General features: G+C 38.4%; 1 protein-coding gene across 2 annotated transcripts in view; it reads left to right on the top strand.

The window, feature by feature from the left end:
* Positions 1–22,314, top strand: part of LOC113052983 (E3 ubiquitin-protein ligase SH3RF3) — a 54,647-nt gene extending 32,333 nt beyond the window's left edge. The window contains exons 2-10 of one of the 2 annotated variants that reach the window (XM_026217547.1): positions 1,678–1,953; positions 3,145–3,240; positions 7,778–8,095; positions 9,056–9,159; positions 9,575–9,745; positions 11,649–11,869; positions 18,309–18,535; positions 20,503–20,810; positions 21,771–22,314. In XM_026217547.1, coding sequence (XP_026073332.1) covers positions 1,678–1,953; positions 3,145–3,240; positions 7,778–8,095; positions 9,056–9,159; positions 9,575–9,745; positions 11,649–11,869; positions 18,309–18,535; positions 20,503–20,810; positions 21,771–21,939 — 1,890 coding nt within the window. In that variant the 3' untranslated portion in view covers positions 21,940–22,314. Of the gene's footprint in view, positions 1–1,677; positions 1,954–3,144; positions 3,241–7,777; positions 8,096–9,055; positions 9,160–9,574; positions 9,746–11,648; positions 11,870–18,308; positions 18,536–20,502; positions 20,880–21,770 lie in introns of both variants that reach the window. The other variant, XM_026217548.1, reaches the window with a different exon arrangement.
* The last annotated feature ends 517 nt before the right edge of the window (positions 22,315–22,831 follow it).

Here is a 22,831-nt window from a genome sequence, read left to right as displayed (position 1 = left end):
CTCAAATGACTCATTTCAAAGTGATAATTTATTCAGAAAGTAATGAAGCATTTTTTTTTGTGACTGAGTAATTGAATCGTTCACTGAACTGGTTAGTTGAAAAGACTGATCCATTAAAGAATGAATCAAATGATTGTTTTTGAATCATTCATTCAAATGATTCGTTCAAAACTGCTGATGGCTCTGTAGTGACTTCATTTGGAACTGGTTTGTTATATATTTTGTAAATATTGTGACTAAAATGGAAGTTATTGATATAAACTTCTTGTTTATTGAACCGTTACAAAAACCTAGTATGATAAACGCTGATGAATGAGTGTCAGCTGCTGTAATTAAACTATATGTGTTTATGTTTTTAACTTGAGTGTCCATGCATAATTAATGTAAAGGCATCATTAACTCAGCACTTAAAGTTGCTGTTTACAGTCTGAATTATTCATCAAGATGTTTGCATTGAAGCAATAATCCGCTCAAGCCGGGCTTTACAGTGATTTTACCAGGGTTAGGAGCCAAGGGCTATTTTTAAGGATGATGTGAAGCACAGTGCCTGAAACCCAATTAACTGTGGTAAAATCACAGTAAATCAGGAGCTCCTCAGATCTTTCCCAGCGTTGCATCAGATCTCTGCTGAATTTCAGACTCTTTCAGGAGTTTAGGGCTTGTTTTTGATTGATGAGGTATTTCAGTCTCAGGAGTCTGTGTTTGAGTCTAATGAAGCATCATCATCATCATCATCATCACTGGATCACACTCAGCTGACTGATATGGATAATAATTGAGATGACCTGATCAGTTGAGTCTGTGCGCAGTTAGTCGTATGTTGATGAAGAGCAAGAAAAGCTTGACAGACATTTACCCGGTTTATTTCCCATCATCCTCTGTAGCAGGAGGAGAATAATAAATTACACAAAATATCTATATATGAGCTTCATTTATATTTGTATATTGAAATCTTTTATATTGTTTTATATTTTAATTTTAAACGTTTAATCATTTTGTTGTGTTTATGCCATTTTCTGTTGATTTATTCTTTGTTTATTTTTTTAATTTTCTATTTTTATGTTTTTAAATTTTTTTATTTATATTCATATTTATTTTTATATTTTGAAGTTTTGGTCAGTTTATTGTGTGTTTTTATCATTTTTAAAATTTTTGCTTATTTTGAATTTTAGTTTGAGTTTTAATTTTTTTATATTCATATTTATTTTTATATTTTTACTTTTTTTTATTTTGTTGTGTGTTTTTATCATTTTTAATCATTTTGTTTTCTTTTTTTATGTGATAGTCTGATATAATATTATGGTTTTTGTTTAGATTTTGAATTGTATTTTATATATATATATAATCTTATATTTATTCTTAATATTTGAATGTTTTTGTCATTTTGTTTTTTTGTGAGTGTATTATTTATGGTTCTAATTTTAGTTCTACACATGAAACAACATATTTTAGAAATGCTGCCTTGACAACAGACATAAAATAACCTTGTTCATAATATTTTAGTTCATTTTTATTTATTGTATTAATTTTTTTTCTTGTGCTTGTCTAAAGATTAAAAAAGAAATACTAATTTCTATCATTTTTAAGCACACATGATGTCATAGTTAAGATTTCCGAACTGTTGAAATCGACGTGAGTCACTGAATCTCCTGATCCGTGTTTCTCTCCGTCCTCCAGAACGTTCCTCAGCTGCCGTGTGGTAAAGCGCTATACAGCTACGAGGGCAAAGAAGCGGGCGACCTGAAGTTCAGTAAAGGTGACATCATCATCCTGCGACGGAAGGTGGATGAGAACTGGTTCCACGGCGAGCTGAACGGCAGCCACGGCTTCCTCCCGGCGAGCTACATCCAGTGCATCCGCCCGCTGTCCCAGACACCGCCGCAGGGGAAGGCTCTCTACGACTTCCAGGTCACAGACAAAGACCAGGACAAAGACTGCCTGACCTTCAGTAAGGTACAGACACAAACACTGCTCCAGGTTCAGAAAGAGTCTCTTCTGCTCAGCAGGGATGCATTTATTTGATCAAAAATACTTTCAAAACAGCTATAGTATTCTAATGTAAATCAGCTGTATTTTCAGCATCATTCCTCCAGTCTTCAGTGTCACATGATCTTCAGAAATCAGAATAATATGATGATTTACTGCTCAAGAAACATGAAGATTATTATCAGTGTTGAACACAGTTGTGCTGAACAATATTTCTGTGGAAATTGTGATGCATTTTATTTCTCAGGATTCACAGATGAACTGAAAGTTGAGAAGAACAGCTTTTATTTGAAATAGAAATATTTAGTTACATTATAAATGTCTTTACTGTTACTTTTGATCAATTTAATGCGGCCTTGATGAATAAAAGTGTTCATTTCTCTCTGTCTTTTTTTTCTTTCTCAAATTTTCATTTAGCTTAATTTTAAATAAGTAATTAAATGTATTAATTAATAATAATAATAATAATTAATTTAAAAATTTAAATTTAAAATAACTAAAATGACTTAAATAATAAAAACTCTGCAGACAAAAATAAGTAATAAAATGTATTAATTAATAATAATAATAATATTAATTAATTTAAAAATTTAAATTTAAATTTAAAATAACTAAAATGACTTAAATAGTAAATAAAGTTTAAAGTTGCTTTAAATAAAAGCATCTGCTAAATGCACAAATGTAAATATAGTTACCGTGAAATAAGATTCAATATGTCACCCATCCACACTTTGGTCCCCATTGACTTTCACTGTATGGAGGAAAAAACCTCAGTTCTTTAATGTTGCACAGAAGAGCGTCAGTCAGGAGGAGAGTGAATGATGACAGAAGGATGATTGTGAGTCTGAATACATTACTGCACAAGCATCCTCTGTCCTCCTGAAGACACACACTGAAGAGAGGAAGAGAGACATCTGCGTCTAAACACTCATTCACACACGCCTGATCCAGTCTCGAGTCAGAATTGTGAGATGATCTTAACTGGCTTCTGTATGATAGAGATACACTGATTAGTTTTCTACACACACACAGAAGTGAGATTATCCTGCTAATATAAATCTGAGTGTTTAATATACAGTGGCTGATTTATTTCTCTTTCTGTTGTGAATATTGAAATGTGATGTTCCTCTGTTTATTCTCTCGGTCACTCTCTCACAGGACGAGATTCTCACCGTCATACGAAGAGTGGACGATAACTGGGCAGAAGGCATGCTGGGAGATAAGATCGGGATTTTTCCCATCTTATACGTGGAGGTACGTGGAGGCACCGGTGTGTCGTTTTAGAAACCTGCAAGTGATGCATTATGGGTAATGTGTATTGATCTGGACAGGAGAGATGTTCTGATGTCCTTTAGCAGGTCAGGGAATTAAACTAAACATTCACTATTTTGATAAAAACGTGGTCTGTGTAACAGTATTATGAGAAATGTCCTTTTAAAATATTATTTTCACAGCATAGTTCACTAAAAAAAATTAACATTTGATAAAAATCTGCTCATCTTCATGTCATTGAAGATCAGGATGAGTGTGTGTCTTCATCAGGTTTGTAGAAATGCAGCACTGCATCAGTGTCTCATCAATGGATGCTCTGCAGTGAATGGGTGCCGTCAGAATGAGAGTCTGATAAAAACATCCCAATAATCCACAGCACTCCAGTCCATCAGTGAACATCTGGAGAAGACAAAACCTGAAACACATCCAGCATTAAGATGATTTTAACTCAAACACATAGAGTCTATAATCCAGAATAACACTTCCTCCAGTGAAAAAGTGTTCTGGTCTGAATCAGGAGAGAAATCTGCACAGATCCAGCAGCGTTTAACAAGGTGTTCACTGATGGACTGGAGTGCTGTGGATTATTGTGATGTTTTTATCAGACTCTCATTCTGACGGCACCCATTCACTGCAGAGCATCCATTGATGAGACACTGATGCAGTGCTGCATTTCTACAAACCTGATGAAGACACAAACTCATCCTGATCTGTGATGACCTGAGGATGAACACATTTACAGTACATCTTCATTTCTGAGCGGACTCTTCCTTTAATCGTTGACTCTCTGATCCGAAGCTGCTGCCAGTGCTTTATTTCCTCTGAACCTCATCAGCTGAACGTTGCTTATTTGACTCATAACTCCTGGATTTCTCTCAGTATGATTAGTGCAGGAACTCAATCTCCTCTGCCCCCGCGATCACCGGATGAAAATGGGAAAATAAAAGATGTTTATCATTTTTCTCCTCTTCAGCTCATTTAGAATCTGTCCTCGCGGCTCCATCACGCTGGGGTTTTAATGATGTAGATGGTGTAATCGAGCTCCTTGGCTTGATCTGAACTGGGATCTTGTGTTTTATTGTGCTGTAAAGTGTGCAGGGAATGCTGGGATATGACCAGAGCTTGATCAATCAATCAATCAAAAGAAAATAATAAGAATGTAAGAAAATGCATGAATAATATGAAGCTTTTTTAATGAGAATATATTTGTACTTTGCAGTACAGTAATGGACATGATAAAGCTGAAGTTCAAGATCTCCTAAAACCAGCTTGATGTTTTATTGAATTCTGTGGATGTCCTGCAGGTTTTGTGATAGTGGTCTGTCTGACACAAACACTCCTTTAGAGACTGAAGTGAACAAAGCAGGATCAGAGATTACCGCGGCGAGATCATGGTGAAGAGAAAGATGCTCACGGTCACAGACGCTGCTTACAGCTTCATAAAATACACACACGGACACTCACACTTACACACACACACACATACTCACGCACACTCTCATACATGCATATTCACACACAATTATACACACTTATATACACAAACATGCACACTCACGTGCACTTACACGCTCTCACATACAAAGAAACTCACACACAGTTGTACACACATATACACACACTTACATTCACACTTATACACACTCTGACGCATACACACACACCCACATGATCTTACACACTCACACACACTCACACACACACACAGACGCACTCGTGCACAGATTCACATGAAGTCTACATGTTAAAACAGACTTGACACAATAGCTGTTGATAGCGCAGGCTTTATTCCCTCAGATTGTGCTCGTGCGGCTCACACTACCAGTTATTTCTGTACGCGTCTGACAGCCTGTCATTATTCCACTGCACATTTGCTGCTTTGTGATTTTCTTTTTGTCGTCTTCCCGTGGTGTAATTACACAGCGTGATGGGCTCTATTATTAGCACAATTAGCAGCACCCTGCACGCGGCGAGGCGTCTGAACGCTCACTTCCCCGCGCGACTGAAGCCAGAGCTTGACCTATATTAAACACATTTCAAAGTTCACGGCTGTGCTAACGAGCTGGGCTCCTAACCAACCGGTGAACGGGAGTAACGGGACCCTCCAGAAACAACAAGCATGTCACTAATCACACGGTTATTTCCACAATTAAACGTGATGTCAACGCTCAATATTTCCTGGTCTGCTTGTGGTGTCAGATGGGTTGTAACGTGAGCACACACACGTTATGCATGCAATTAATGTGCTCTGACCACCTCATATCAGTAATAATGGTATGACCTTCAGAAGGCTTCGGTGTTCATCCGCAGAGACCCTCGCCAGGTCTGTGGGGTCCATCAATCAGCCTCATTTACATGATATTTGCATATTATTATCATATTTATGAATGCAGGACTGTGAGTCGAAACAAAGGGCTCCAGTCACTTTTGATCTGTTTGTTGCCTGCACACCATCACATCTGCTTTTGTTTGTGTTTCTATTCATCAAGACATCAGTTTAGTCAGATTAAACATTTGCATATTGATTCATTATAGTAGGATAACCTATCATAATGATTGTTTTATGTGAAGCAAAACTGATGTCAGTTTCCCACAAACATTATGTCCCTTCCTGCCAGATGATGCCATTGGCTTTAGTTAGTCATAGTTTTGAAATTGAGGACTCAGGAAAGATCTGTAAATTGATTATCGATTAAAGCAATGTTACTAAAAAAAAGTGTTTGATTTCAGAAAGGAAATCAAAAACGAAGAAACAACTGCACACATGGGAACTCAAAGCTCTTCACTAGAACCCGCCGAAATAAACGTCTGCTTAAACTTGAAGAAATTGTACCAGAAATATATTACTAGTGTATTATATCATATGTTACTTAAACATACTTATATTATAGTATATTACTTAAAGGTTTTAATTTTTTTATATAAATTGAAAGAACAGCATAGTTTGTTACATTTGTTACATTTATATTATTTACATCAAGCTTTTGAATGGTATAGTAGTGTATATTGTTATTGAAACTTCATAATGTTTCACTTGATTATACATTTAGTCAGGAATTATAGTTTGGAAAAAATCTAACTAGTAAAATGTTTACCCATTATGTGAAAACTAGTACAGTAGAGTAGACTAGTAGAGACTTACTCATGTTTATGATCTTTGCTGAATAAAGCGCTTCATTCTTTTTTTCTGAGGAAATCCAAATCTCAAATCCTCAACCACATCACATTTTCTTGGGGTGAATTATGTCTTGTTCCTTTTATTGCGAAGCAAACAGTAAAAATAAAAAAAACGTGAAGAACAGTCTGGCTGCGTTGTCTCCTGTTATGGGCGTATTCAAGCCGCGCGCTTCAGTGAAACATTAGAATCTGAATAGAGCGTTCAGTGCAGGGGTGTGTCTCATTAGAAGATAATGAAGGGAGACATGGAAAACGGACATCGCGTTGTTTTCATATGGATTACTTTATCACAGAATATTTGTTTTCGGTAATAAAGGTAGACATGTCAGGCTTTCTATAGATGACGCATTTGTAAGTGAAGATCAGCGCAGACAAAGGCTGCAGACAGCAGACCTTGTTTGTGTGTCTTTATTTTATAAATGCACAAAGTTTTGTTGTTATTATGTCTGTTTACAAATAAAAGTAGACCCTAAACAGATTCAATTGATGTATTGCTCTTGTCTGCACAATCAAAACAAAAAGTGTAATGTTAGTTCTTTTCGGGGTTATCAGGAGAAAATGCCTCATCACGTGTCTACTCCAGAGGGTTAAGCTGAAGGTTATAGTCCGTCATCCAGTAAGAAATGTTGTTAGACAAGCTGAGATGCGAATAGCTACCGTCGGATCATCAGAATGGAATGAGAGGTAGAGTTGAGTGTCATCAGCATAGCAGTGGTATGAAAAGCCATGTTTCTGAATGAGAGAACCTAATGATGCCATGTAGACAGAGAAGAGAAGTGGTCCAAGAACTGAGCCCTGAGGCACCCCAGTAGTTAGATGTTGAGACTTGGACACCTCACCTCTTCAAGATACTTTGAAGGACTTATTTTATAGGTAAGGTTCCTGAGATGCCCTTTGTCGGTAGGGTTGATAGGAGGATCTGGTGGTTAATTGTGTCAAAAGCAGCGGACAGATCAAGCAGGATAAGCACTGAAGATTTTGATTCTGCTCTTGCCAGTCTTAGAGCTTCAACAACTGAGAGCAAGTTGAATGTCCACTTCTGGTTGCTGTCAAGGAGGTTGTTCTGTGTGAGAAATGCAGAGATTTGGTTGAACACAGCTCGTTCAAGTGTTTTTGCAATGAACGGAAGAAGGGGAACTGGTCTGTAGTTCTCTAAAAGAGATGGGTTGAGGGTGGGTTTCTTAAGTAGTGGAGTTATACGAGCCTGTCTAAATGTTCACATAAAACATACAGACTGCACAGACTTTTTAAACTGAGCAGTGTAACTTATTACATGTGTAGGCTTGCTGAGCAGAAAAGGCTACTGATCTAAGTGTAAAATAATAACTGTGTTTATCCTCAGTTGAATGAATCGGCGAAGCAGCTGATGGAGATGGACAAACCTTCCACGGCCCCGGGTCCGAGCGCAGAGCCCACGTCGCCCGCAGCCGTCAGCTGTAACGGGAACGCCATGCACAGACACGCCGAGGGGAAGAAGAACGCCAAGAAGCGGCACTCGTTCACGGCACTCAGTGTGACGCAGCGCACGGCGCAGGTGATGGGGAACAACCGGCACTCGATGGAGATCAGCGCACCGGTGCTCATCAGCTCCTCGGACCCCCGCGCCGCCGCTCGCATCGCAGACTGCCCTCACCTGTCCTCCAGCGCACCTGCCACACAGGTACAGACACACACACACACACACACCTGTCCTCCAGCGCACCTGCCACACAGGTACAGACACACACACAAACACACACCTGTCCTCCAGCGCACCTGCCACACAGGTACAGACACACACACACACACACACCTGTCCTCCAGCGCACCTGCCACACAGGTACAGACACACACACAAACACACACCTGTCCTCCAGCGCACCTGCCACACAGGTACAGACACACACACACACACACACACACACACACACCTGCCACACAGGTACAGACACACACACACACACACCTGTCCTCCAGTGCACCTGCCACACAGGTACAGATACACACACACACACACACAGACACACACACACCTGTCCTCCAGCGCACCTGCCACACACACACAGACATACACACACACACACTGATTCATTTATGTGATTCAATTGAAACTGTCCTTTTAAGTCAGTCAAATCAAATGACTCTTAACTGCTTGATTCATTCACATCATTACTCAAAAATAAATATATGTGTGTGTGTGTGTGTGTGTAGTTTTGGTAATATATACTGTATGTATATATAATAGAGTTATGTCGCTCTTGACCTCTGACCTGGGCTCAGCTGGTATGTTCGAGTAAGAGCGGTGGGCTCCATTAGTGTTATGAGGTCAAAGGTCAACATGAGAACCCGTGAGTGTGAATCTCTGGAGTTTTGTCTGAGTGAAACAGACGGATCATGTGCATTTATAACTCCCATAATGCATCAGCAGCTGCAGGAGCCCATTAGAGACGCGCTCAGAACGATCGGTTCAGTTTAAAGGTGATAGATAGATATATAGATACATGTGAACCTGGAGCACAAAACCCATCTGAAGCTGAATAAATGATCTCTCTATTGATGTCTGGTTTGTTAGGAGGACAATATTTGTCATACAATGTTTTTTGATAACTATATATGTGTGTGTGATCTGTTGTCTTCACAGGACTCTTCAGTCGCAGTAAATGCAGCAGCTTCAGTTCCGCCGCGTCTCGCGTCAACAACCGGAGAGCTGCTCGCCGCGGCTAAAGTCCAGCTGCCTCTCAACATGTGAGTGATGATGATCTGATGCAGCGCTGCTGTTCCTGCTGCTACACACACACCTGGACTTACTGTTAAAACAACTCCAAATAGCTCCTTTCTATGCTTTGTGTGTGTGTGTGTGTGTGTGTGTGTGTGTCAGTGTGTGTGTCATTGTGTGTGAGTGTGTCATTGTGTGTGTGCATGTGTCTGTGAGTGTGTGTGTGTGTGTGTGTTGTGTCCATCAGTAGGTCAGTGGTCTATATTTTGGGCTCTGTTCTTCCTCTCTTCCGGTGATAGATGCGGCTGTAATGAAATCTCTCAGTGTTTTAATAACAGACTCTGGACTCGATGTAATAAAATGCTTCTGTCAGAGCTGATCAAGTCTCCACACACACTGCGTCAGGAACACGCTTCGCTCATCAATCTTTCCCTTCATCTGCAGATATCTGGCCATGTACGCATACAAACCGCAGAAGGCGGATGAGATGGAGCTGCGGAAGGGCGAGATGTACCGCGTGATGGAGAAGTGTCAGGACGGATGGTTCAAAGGCACGTCTCTGCGCTCCGGAGCGTCTGGAGTCTTCCCAGGGAACTACGTCACACCCGTCTCCAGGTGAGCATTACTCAAATAATCCAGAAATTATGCAGCATCAGTGAGAAGGTTTAAGCTTCTCAGCTCTCGTCATTAAAAGATAACAAAAACACACCTGCATCAGCACACTATTCAGACTTTTTTCTTCAGAAATTACATTTTATAATATTATATAATGTTTTATTGAGCAGGGACTGTAAATGCTTTGGGTTTGTTTGGAGCTCAAGCAAATAAAACAACCCTAAATGAAAGCGCGACAGAAAGAATGTTTCCTGCGAGTTCCAGATCTCTATCTCCAGCTGAAGTCGTGAATCAGGTCAGCGCCGCAGGTGCATTTGAAATGCTCTGCTTTAACGTCATGAGTTGAGAAGGTGAAACCGCTCCGCCACCGCATTGAGCATGATGTATATCTGATGTGCCGTCAGAATCAGAATGAGCTTTATTTGCCAAGTGTGTGCAAACAAGGAATTTGTTGTGTGTGTGTTTTGCTGCTCAACCACCCTGGATGAGTCTGATGGCTTTATAGTCATCTGCAAACTTCAGGAGCTTGACAGCGGTGTCAGTAGAGGTGCAGTCGTTGGTGTAGAGGGAGAAGTGCAGTGGGGAGAGGACAGAGCCCTGGGGGGCACCAGTGCTAATGGTGCAGGTGTTGGATGTTATCTCCCTGTTCAGTTTGTGTTTGGCCTATTTCTACAAGGCTTTGTCCCCACTCCTGTACAGGTCCTCTATTTGAGTCTTTTAATTTAATGAAATTTATTGCACACCTGCTGCAATTACTGACTCCGCTGATAGGTAGCAAATATAATTTATTGCTGTTTACCGGCTATAGCCGTATCCCTGGTAGTCACAACCTGATTAGCATTATAAGTTTATAGTTTGGCATTGACTCAGCAGGTGTTTTTCATTTGTTTTCACAGTTAACACACTGTTAAACATGTCTCAGATTAAACACTGGAACTGTTACAGTTCATGAGCTTCATGACGTCAGGTTTTGAGAGTTTTGCAAAAACTGAATGATCAAGGTCACATGATAAATCACTGTAAAAATGTTTTATATTTAATTATTTATTTAATAATTAATTTACTACTTGAATAATAATTATCATAAAAAATAATATATACTCACACACACACCTTAAGCAGTAAATTATCATATGTTCATGATTTCTGAAGATCATGTGACACTGAAGACTGGAGGAATGATGCTGAAATGCTGATGTCTGTTAATGGCTGTAGTTTTAAAAATGTAATGTTTATCGAGCATATTTGAGTTTCCTCATGAATCCGAACAGTTAAACTCTTGGTTGTTTCCTGTGGATTGGGATGCAGGAATGAGCGACTGTGTCTGCTGGAGTTGAGTTCTGCATTAATCAGACTGTAGTGACACGATTCACACACGGATACAAGCCGCTGTAAGAGAAACAAACCACATCTGGATGAGAATCCACCGCACAGAGACACCTGAGGGAAAATCATTCCCAGATACTCAGAGCTGCGGTTTAATGTGTTTACACACGCCAACACCTGTCTGGAAACACACACACACACACACACACAACTTTAAAAAAACATTTATAACAGTAATTTTAAAAGTGAGATTTCTAGACCTGAAGAAAATCGTGCAAATAAATAAAATCTTAAAAAGTTAGAAATGTATGTTATGATGAATATAAATTGTGAATGAAAAAACAAATAACTAAATTCTCTGATAATAATAATAATAATAAAAAATATGGAATTTAATGTGAATTATTTGTAATTATTGTATTTAAATGTATTTTGTGATATATCTGCATTTGTCATTACAGAAGAAATAAAATGTAAAATGTTGAGAAGCGCAGCTTTAGATGCTTAACCTGCAGGTTTAGTTCTGGAATAATATGAATGTCTCATTCGTGTGTGTGTGTGTGTGTGTGTTCCGCAGGGCTCCGTTCGCCGTGGGTCAGACGCGCTCGTGTCTCTCTGGAGCTCCTGGATCTCCGGGCTCCGGCGGTCCCTCCAGTCCGGTCCTGATGTCGTCTGCGTCTGCGTCCCGCTCCAGTACACCCCTCAGCAGCCCGTCGTCTCCGCAGCTGCACCTGAAGAACTGTTTGCGCTTGTCCAGCCAGCAGACGGTCAACCAGCCGCGCTCTGCCATACAGCTGTGTGAGTGTTTCACACCACAGTATGATCACTATTACTGTCAAACTGTTACGTATTTAATTACAGTCAGCACCTATAAAATTATTAAATAATTATTATTTATTATTATTATTATTATTGTTTAATCAAATTATAAAAATAACAAATCAATAAAGAAATATCATCATAATACTATTAAACTCTTAACATATTTAATAATACATTTTTTATTGTAAATGATATAATGATTATTTTTATTTAACCAAATTATACAAATTAAACTAATCAATAAAGAAATATAATTTTAATACTATTAAACTCTAATATATTCAATAATAATAATATTTATTATAATTTTATCAAATTATAAAAATGCAACAAATCAATAAAGAAATATAATTATAAAACTGTTAAACTCTAACATAGTTAATAATAATAATATATATTATTATTTTATCAAATTATAGAAATTTAACAAATGAATTAAGAAATATTATTATAATACTATTAAACTCTAACATATTTATTTTAGCAAATTATAAAAATGTAATAAATCAATAAAGAAATATAATTAAAATACTATTAAATGCTCATGTATGTAATATTATATATTTTACTGTAAATGTTAATAATAATTATTATTTAATCAAATAATACAAATTAAACAAATCAATAAAGAAATGACATTATAAAAATATTAAACTGTAACATACTGAATAATATTTTTTCATGTAAATTAGAATTATAGAATAAGACAAATTTAAAATTATATTATAATTATACAAATTAAGAATGAAAAGAATTCAACAATCTGATAAAGAAATATTGCTATGATGCTAGTAAACTGTAAATAATTTAATAACACTGAAGCATCTGAGGATCCTCGAATGTAAACTCTGTTTTGCTTCAGGAGATCAATCATACATTTGTGTGGTATTACTATCTTTCCTTTACAGTCATTTATTCTGTTTTTCATTCATGTATATAATAATTTTTCATATAATAATTGTATTGTTCCATTTAATCATATAATCATTTATAATAATATTTATAGCCATTGATATACTCATTTCTTTGAAGTTGTTCATTCATGTGGCCGTGTGTTTAAGTAAGATTTAGTAAGAGATGAATCGGAGGGAATGGTTATGGGAACTCAAGGTTTTTGGGAGGTTATGTTGGATGTGTGTTGGTCAGATGACGCCCCAGCACAGCTCAGATTATTACACAGCTCTGATTCCAGTTTACAGGTTTGTGTGACTAGTTGTTGTGTTCTGGCTGGAGTGTTTCTTGTGTGTGACGCTCTGTAATCTGTTCAGGTGCATTACACGCTGAAGGAGCTTGTTAAAGTGTTTTCCAGCTCAGATCAGACGTCTGCTGTAATGAAGGCCATGTTGGCAGTAATTGGTGGGTTGCATTCTCTCAGTTCTTGAACTTTGAGGAGCGACGTGAAGCTCGTGCAGCGCCACAGAATCCTTTACTGACTCATGAAGATCTGTTTGATCAGTGCATGACCTGAGGATCGTGTGTGTGTGTGTGTGTGTGTGTGTGTGTGCAGAGGAAGGATTCGGATGAAAACAGGAATAAAAACAAAGATGCATGATTTGAAGAAAAATAATTGCATTGCAATTTAAAATACAATTAAAAAAATATTTATTTATTTATATGTATTTTTTTAAAGGTCCAGGTTTGCTGGTTTTGTTTGAAGGGCTAGTCAATATGCAAATAAAATTATTATTATTATTATTATTATCATCATCATTATTGTTGTTTTTATGTTGTTTTTCTTAAATACTATTTTTATTTTACTTTAAAGTTAAATATTACAATAGTAATATTTATTTTGTGTATTTTTTTTATTTAGTGTTAGTAATAATCATACTACTAATAATAACAAGATATAAAAAACAATAACTATATTAGCAGCAATATAAAAATAATCATAACTATTATTATTAGATTATTATTAATATCAGTATTATTACGGTTACTCTATAAAAATAAGAATCAAAGCAATATCACTTTTATATAACTAAACTGCATTTAATAATAATTTCAATGTGTAGTACAATACTATTATTAATAATCTAGTATAAAATAACAGTAATATATTTTTTATTTATTTTAAAAAGTATAATAATAATTATAAATATTCTTACTATTATATTAATTTTTAATATTATTATTAATTCTCTGTAAAACTTTTTTTAAACAAAATAATTATATTTATGATAATAATTTACTGTAAAATAAAGAAAAAGTAAAAAAAAAAATAGTACAGAATGATGCAGCCCTAGTTTGGAACGAGGATCAGACGTAGGTTTTTGACAGATAATCATCAGTTTGGTCGTGTTGATGGTGTGATGCTGGTCGTGTTGATGGTTGATGGTGTGATGCTGGTTGTGTTGATGGTGTGATGCTGGTCGTGTTGATGGTTGATGGTGTGATGCTGGTTGTGTTGATGGTGTGATGCTGGTTGTGTTGATGGTTGATGGTGTGATACTGGTTGTGTTGATGGTTGATGGTGTGATGCTGGTTGTGTTGATGGTGTGATGCTGGTTGTGTTGATGGTTGATGGTGTGATGCTGGTCGTGTTGATGGTTGATGGTGTGATGCTGGTCGTGTTGATGGTTGATGGTGTGATGCTGGTCGTGTTGATGGTTGAGGGTGTGTTGCTGGTTGTGTTGATGACTGATGGTGTGATGCTGGTCGTGTTGATGGTTGAGGGTGTGTTGATGGTTGTGTTGATGACTGATGGTGTGATGCTGGTCGTGTTGATGGTTGAGGGTGTGTTGATGGTTGATGGTGTGATGCTGGTCGTGTTGATGGTTGATGGTTTGATGCTGGTTGTGTTGATGGTGTGATGCTGTTTGTGTTGATGGTTGATGGTGTGATGCTGGTCGTGTGGATGGATGATGGTGTGATGCTGGTCGTGTGGATGATTGATGGTGTGATGCTGGTTGTGTTGATGGTTGATGGTGTGATGCTGGTTGTGTTGATGGTTGATGGTGTGATGCTGGTTGTGTGGATGGTTGATGGTGTGATGCTGGTTGTGTTGATGGTGTGATGCTGGTTGTGTTGATGGTTGATGGTGTGATACTGGTTGTGTTGATGGTTGATGGTGTGATGCTGGTCATGTTGATGGTTGATGGTGTGATGCTAGTCGTGTTGATGGTTGAGGGTGTGTTGCTGGTTGTGTTGATGACTGATGGTGTGATGCTGGTTGTGTTGATGGTGTGATGCTGGTTGTGTTGATGACTGATGGTGTGATGCTGGTCGTGTTGATGGTTGAGGGTGTGTTGATGGTTGATGGTGTGATACTGGTTGTGTTGATGGTTGATGGTGTGATGCTGGTCGTGTTGATGGTTGATGGTGTGATGCTGGTTGTGTTGATGGTGTGATGCTGTTTGTGTTGATGGTTGATGGTGTGATGCTGGTCATGTGGATGGATGATGGTGTGATGCTGGTTGTGTTGATGGTTGGTGGTGTGATGCTGGTTGTGTTGATGGTTGATGGTGTGATGCTGGTTGTGTTGATGGTTGATGGTGTGATGCTGGTTGTGTGGATGGTTGATGGTGTGATGCTGGTTGTGTGGATGGTTGATGGTGTGATGCTAGTTGTGTTGATGGTGTGATGCTGGTCGTGTTGATGGTTGATGGTGTGATGCTGGTTGTGTGGATGGTTGATGGTGTGATGCTAGTTGTGTTGATGGTGTGATGCTGGTCGTGTTGATGGTTGATGGTGTGATGCTGGTTGTGTGGATGATTGATGGTGTGATGCTGGTTGTGTGGATGGTTGATGGTGTGATGCTGGTTGTGTGGATGGTTGATGGTGTGATGCTAGTTGTGTTGATGGTGTGATGCTGTTTGTGTTGATGGTTGATGGTGTGATGCTGGTTGTGTGGATGGTTGATGGTGTGATGCTGGTTGTGTGGATGGTTGATGGTGTGATGCTGGTTGTGTTGATGGTGTGATGCTGGTTGTGTTGATGGTTGATGGTGTGATACTGGTTGTGTTGATGGTTGATGGTGTGATGCTGGTCGTGTTGATGGTTGATGGTGTGATGCTGGTCGTGTTGATGGTTGATGGTGTGATGCTGGTCGTGTTGATGGTTGAGGGTATGTTGCTGGTTGTGTTGATGACTGATGGTGTGATGCTGGTTGTGTTGATGGTGCGATGCTGGTTGTGTTGATGACTGATGGTGTGATGCTGGTCGTGTTGATGGTTGAGGGTGTGTTGATGGTTGATGGTGTGATACTGGTTGTGTTGATGGTTGATGGTGTGATGCTGGTCGTGTTGATGGTTGATGGTGTGATGCTGGTTGTGTTGATGGTGTGATGCTGTTTGTGTTGATGGTTGATGGTGTGATGCTGGTCGTGTGGATGGATGATGGTGTGATGCTGGTTGTGTTGATGGTTGATGGTGTGATGCTGGTTGTGTTGATGGTTGATGGTGTGATGCTGGTTGTGTTGATGGTTGATGGTGTGATGCTGGTTGTGTGGATGGTTGATGGTGTGATGCTGGTTGTGTGGATGTTTGATGGTGTGATGCTGGTTGTGTGGATGGTTGATGGTGTGATGCTAGTTGTGTTGATGGTGTGATGCTGGTCGTGTTGATGGTTGATGGTGTGATGCTGGTTGTGTGGATGGTTGATGGTGTGATGCTGGTCGTGTTGAAGGTTGATGGTGTGATGCTGGTTGTGTGGATGATTGATGGTGTGATGCTAGTTGTGTTGATGGTGTGATGCTGGTCGTGTTGATGGTTGATGGTGTGATGCTGGTTGTGTGGATGGTTGATGGTGTGATGCTGGTCATGTTGATGATTGATGGTGTGATGCTGGTTGTGTGGATGGTTGATGGTGTGATGCTGGTTGTGTGGATGGTTGATGGTGTGATGCTAGTTGTGTTGATGGTGTGATGCTGGTCGTGTTGATGGTTGATGGTGTGATGCTGGTTGTGTGGATGGTTGATGGTGTGATGCTGGTCGTGTTGATGATTGATGGTGTGATGCTGGTTGTGTTGATGGTTGATGGTGTGATGCTGGTTGTGTTGATTGTTGATGGTGTGATGCTGGTTGTGTTGATGGTGTGATGCTGGTCGTGTTGATGGTTGATGGTGTGATGCTGGTCGTGTTGATGATTGATTGGTGTGATGCTGGTTGTGTTGATTGTTGATGGTGTGATGCTAGTTGTGTTGATGGTGTGATGCTGGTTGTGTTGATGGTTGATGGTGTGATGCTGGTCGTGTTGATGGTGTGATGCTGGTTGTGTTGATGGTTGATGGTGTGATGCTGGTTGTGTTGATGATTGATGGTGTGATGCTGGTTGTGTTGATGATTGATGGTGTGATGCTGGTTGTGTTGATGATTGATGGTGTGATGCTGGTTGTGTTGATGATTGATGGTGTGATGCTGGTCGTGTTGATGATTGATGGTGTGATGCTGGTCGTGTTGATGGTTGATGGTGTGATGCTGGTCGTGTTGATGGTGTGATGCTGGTTGTGTTGATGGTTGATGGTGTGATGCTGGTCGTGTTGATGATTGATGGTGTGATGCTGGTCGTGTTGATGATTGATGGTGTGATGCTGGTTGTGTTGATGATTGATGGTGTGATGCTGGTTGTGTTGATGGTTGATGGTGTGATGCTGGTTGTGTTGATTGATGGTGTGATGCTGGATGTGTTCATGGTGTGATGCTGGTTGTGTTGATGGTTGATGGTGTGATGCTGGTCGTGTTGATGATTGATGGTGTGATGCTGGTTGTGTTGATGGTTGATGGTGTGATGCTGGTCGTGTGGATGATTGATGGTGTGATGCTGGTTGTGTTGATGATTGATGGTGTGATGCTGGTTGTGTTGATGGTTGATGGTGTGATGCTGGTTGTGTTGATGATTGATGGTGTGATGCTGGTTGTGTTGATGATTGATGGTGTGATGCTGGTCGTGTTGATGATTGATGGTGTGATGCTGGTCGTGTTCATGGTGTGATGCTGGTTGTGTTGATGATTGATGGTGTGATGCTGGTCGTGTTGATGGTGTGATGCTGGTTGTGTTGATGCTTGTTGATGTGATGCTGGTTGTGTGGATGGTTGATGGTGTGATGCTGGTTGTGTTGATGGTTGATGGTGTGATGCTGGTTGTGTTGATGGTTGATGGTGTGATGCTGGTCGTGTTGATGATTGATGGTGTGATGCTGGTTGTGTTGATGGTGTGATGCTGGTTGTGTTGATGATTGATGGTGTGATGCTGGTCGTGTTGATGATTGATGGTGTGATGCTGGTTGTGTTGATGGTTGATGGTGTGATGCTGGTTGTGTTGATGATTGATGGTGTGATGCTGGTCGTGTTGATGGTTGATGGTGTGATGCTGGTCGTGTTGATGGTTGATGGTGTGATGCTGGTTGTGTTGATGATTGATGGTGTGATGCTGGTCGTGTTGATGATTGATGGTGTGATGCTGGTTGTGTTGTCAGTGAGCAGCAGCCCTGAGCGTCCGACTGCATCTGTGACTCCGCTGCGAGCGCAGGCCAGTCCGTCCCGCTCGCCCTCGAGACCCCTCTCCATGACCTCAGCCCCTCAGCCTCACACCTCCTCCTCGGGACGACCCCTGAGGCCCCTGAGCTCCATCACTCCTCCCAACGCCAGCGCTGCGCTCCTGAACACAGCAGAGCTCAGACCCGAGGACAAGAAGCTGGAGAAGGTGAGTGCTGAAGACATCACACACACACGTCTGTTTATGAAACACTAATGTTAGGAATACATTTGAACTCAACAAAGATTCCACATGTTACTGCGGCAAGCTTAAAATTACTAACTGGAAATAAACTTAATAAAACGCAATTTAAAAAAAATTTATCTACAAAATAATTTACCTAAATACTAAAATGAAATATAAAAATACCAGCAATAGTTATCACAAAGGAAAAATAAATAAATAAAAATACTAAACTTATCTATACTTAACTGTCATAATTGCCACAAATGTTAGAGTTTGACATTTACTTATTTATATCGAGCTGCAAGATTGCTGTTGTTTGAAGTTTTGCACAGTTTGGGAAAAAATATATATTACGTATCAATTTAGAATTATTATTATTATCATTATTGTATAATTTGACTCTGAAAAATGCAGTGTGTGTATTTATTTAAATACATTGCAGTCTTTGGTCATTTTAAACTGAACTAAAAATAAAACTGAAATTAAGAAACAAATTAAACCTAAATAATATTATATATATATATATATATATATATATATATATATATATATATATATATATATATATATATATATATATATATATATATATATATATATATACTGCCTGCTCTTTACTGAAGAACCATCCAGCCTCATGCACTGCATAAAGCACAATAAAGTTAGATATGGGACAGTTAGAGCTGACCTTGAGCTGAGAAACACATGGTTTGCATGCTGAAATGTTGCCATTACTTTGGCTTCACAGTCAGCATACTGTACATGTCGTGAATTATTCTGTCTAGGGATTCGGTCACGTGGATCAAGAGTCATGACAAGTGCAATAAATCCTGTGTTCTGCATCTGAGATCGGCTGCAGGTCCTCAGTCATCTCTCATACGCTTCTGCTCATGTCATCTATAACATACAACACATACATGTTCTTAAAGCTGTGTTATAGACATGAAGAATTTATGATGCTTTAACTACTGTAACGAGCCTTAAATGATATGAATGATATATGAATGATTTCATTACAGATTCCAGGTAACAGAAACAGATGTAGGCTAGTGAAAAATGTCTGAAATATGTCTTCGTATCTGAAACTATCATTAAATAATTTAATATCTAAAAAGAATTTCTCATCAATTAAAACTTTATCAACTGAATAATTTATTAATATGTTTACATTTAATAGGGCCATCTGTTTTATTTGTACCCAGATTTTTTATGTTTACATTTTTATGCATTCAGTTTTTGATATTTTGATGCAATTTACTACAGTCTTTACAATAATAGGGCCCTGAAATTGATTATTTATTTATTTTTTTTTTATTTTCTTCTGGGTTCCATTTTTCTTGATTGTGTTTTAATAAAAAAAATTCATTTACATTTTTCTGGATTCTGTTTTAATAATGTAATTTTAAAAATGCTTTTAAAAGCATTTAATAATTTATTAACATTTTTACAATAATAGGGCTCTTTGAAGTCTATTTTTTTTTTATTTCAAGTTAAAAAAAATGTTTTATGTTTTAATAATTTTATAACAATTAAAAAAATCAGAAAACTTTTAGAATTTAATACTTTATTATTATTAAATTTTTGAAATTATTATTTAATTTATTTAGTTAATTATTATTTATTTATTTATTGTTTTTACAATAATAGGGCCCCCCAAAAAAACAAAAAATGCAGTTGTGCTTTAATTTTTCTGGATTCATGATTTAATTAAAACATTTATTATAAAAAAAATTGTAATCAAATGATGGCATAAAACATTAAATTAATCTTTTAAAATGTAATGCAAACAAATGGGTGCACAACGCATGAAAGAACATCTGTGTGATATTCCTTAGAATAATTACAATTATTATTATTACATTTCTGTCTTCACTAATATGAGTCGAGCTGTTAGAGCGTGTTGGAGCGGTTCTTCCAGCATCTGGATCATTTGTGACTGTGTCTGACAGAAAGAGAAGAAGAGCAGCGGTCTCCTCAAGCTTCTCTCCGGAGCTGCAGCTAAGAAGAAGTCTCGTTCTCCTCCGTCCGTGTCTCCGACTCACGAGTCCGTGCAGGGGGCCATGGCTGGGGGTCACGGGCGAGCCGGGTCCTGCCCCATCGAGAGTGAGATGCAGGGAGCCATGAGCATGGAGCCGCTGCAGAGGAAGAGCGGCTCGCTGGACCTCAGCTTCTCTGTGTCTCCTCCGGCGAGACAGTCCTGCTCCTCGTCCTCACCGCTGGCCGTCCGGCCCGAACCCAAGCCTTTATCCCGAGAGAGGCGAGTCCCTGCTCCTGACCACCAGCACATTCCAGATCAGAAGCACATCTGAATGCATGACTTCAGGATGTAAAGATGAGATTTCCTGCATTTTATTTTTAAAGCAACACGGTGCTGTTTTGGCGCCCTCTTGTGGACTGAAAAATCTACTAGTATTGAAATTATTCATTATTATCTGAAGAAGAAATTAATCAATAAAAGAAGTCTATTTAATTTGATCAACCATACAGTAAAATTCTAAAATATTATTCTAAAGTAAATCATCTGTTTTCTGTGTGAATCTGTGTTAAAGTGTAATGTATTTCTGTATTTACAGCATCATTCCTCCAGTCTTCAGTGTCACATGATCTTCAGAAATCAGAATAATATGATGATTTACTGCTCAAGAAACATTTCTGGTTATTATCAATGTTGAACACAGTTGTGCTGCACAGTGTTTTGATGCATTTTATTTTTCAGGATTCACAGATGAACAGAATGTTCATTATAAATGTCATTACTGTCGATTTAATGCATTCTTTATGAATAAAAGCATACTTTTTTTTTTTTTTATCGTACTTACCTCAAATTAGCGTATTACTATTTCCAAAGAAATGTTTCTCGAGCAGTAAATGATCATATTATTCTGATTTCTGAAGATCATGTGACTCTGAAGACTGGAGGAATGATGCTGAAAATACAGCGGAGCATCACAGAAATAAATTCTATTTTAACACAGATTCACTTATTCTAAACTGTAATGATATTTAAAAATGTATACAGTATTTTTGATAAAACAAACACAGATGTAGTAAGCATACGAAAGTTTTACTCAACATTTACTCAGTTCGAACCCTTGTGCTAATGTACTGTTATTTTAGTGGAAGACAGCAGCAGATATAGTGGTTCTGGTTTGAGAGTTTTGTGTTGTGTGAATGTTGTCATCATCCTCTGAGCGTCTGGTGTTCTGGTGTGTCTCAGGTACCGTGCGCTCGTCCCGTATCCTCCGCAGAGCGAAGCCGAGATCGAGCTGAAGGAGGGAGACATCGTCTTCGTGCACAAGAAGCGAGAGGACGGCTGGTACAAAGGGACGCTTCAGCGCACCGGCCGCACGGGACTCTTCCCCGGCAGCTTCGTGGAGAGCTTCTAGAAGAGCACAAGCACCAGCGACCGTCTCCATCTCCAGAGGAGTCTCCTGATGAAGACGAGCATCTCTACTGCCATCAGATCCCTCAGAGGAGCTGCTCCTTCAGTTCTCTACAGCACATGAGAAGATGTGAATGATGCGTCTCACAAAACCTGCAAGAGGGTCATATCTCACACCAAAATCAAGGAAAAATATTCAAATAAAATACAAATAACTAAGCCAATTTGTAATTTTTTTTTTTTTGCATAATTTTGGATTATTTTCCCACTAGATTTTCATTATTATAATGCAAAATAATTATTACAAAAAATATTTATATTAATAAAATCGTAAAATATGAATATGTCATGTTAGTATTAGTGTAGTCATGGCTTTATGCTCATAAAATAATAAAATAATAATGCATTACAGGAAATATGTTAAATGTGTTCAGTTTGTTTAATTGTGAAAAATGTCACAATAATATTATACATTTTTTAAAATTATATATTATTAAATTATATATATATATATATATATATATATATATATATATATACAGTATTGTTCAAAATAATAGCAGTACAATGTGACTAACCAGAATAATCAAGGTTTTTAGTATATTTTTTATTGCTACGTGGCAAACAAGTTACCAGTAGGTTCAGTAGATTGTCAGAAAACAAACAAGACCCAGCATTCATGATATGCACGCTCTTAAGGCTGTGCAATTGGGCAATTAGTTGAAAGGGGTGTGTTCAAAAAAATAGCAGTGTCTACCTTTGACTGTACAAACTCAAAACTATTTTGTACAAACATTTTTTTTTTCTGGGATTTAGCAATCCTGTGAATCACTAAACTAATATTTAGTTGTATGACCACAGTTTTTTAAAACTGCTTGACATCTGTGTGGCATGGA

This window comes from Carassius auratus, chromosome 34 (genome assembly GCF_003368295.1).
Source record: "Carassius auratus strain Wakin chromosome 34, ASM336829v1, whole genome shotgun sequence".
NCBI lineage: Eukaryota > Metazoa > Chordata > Actinopteri > Cypriniformes > Cyprinidae > Carassius > Carassius auratus.
The sequence above is the reverse complement of the archived record's forward strand: the minus strand, read 5'-3'. Positions and strand labels throughout refer to the sequence as shown.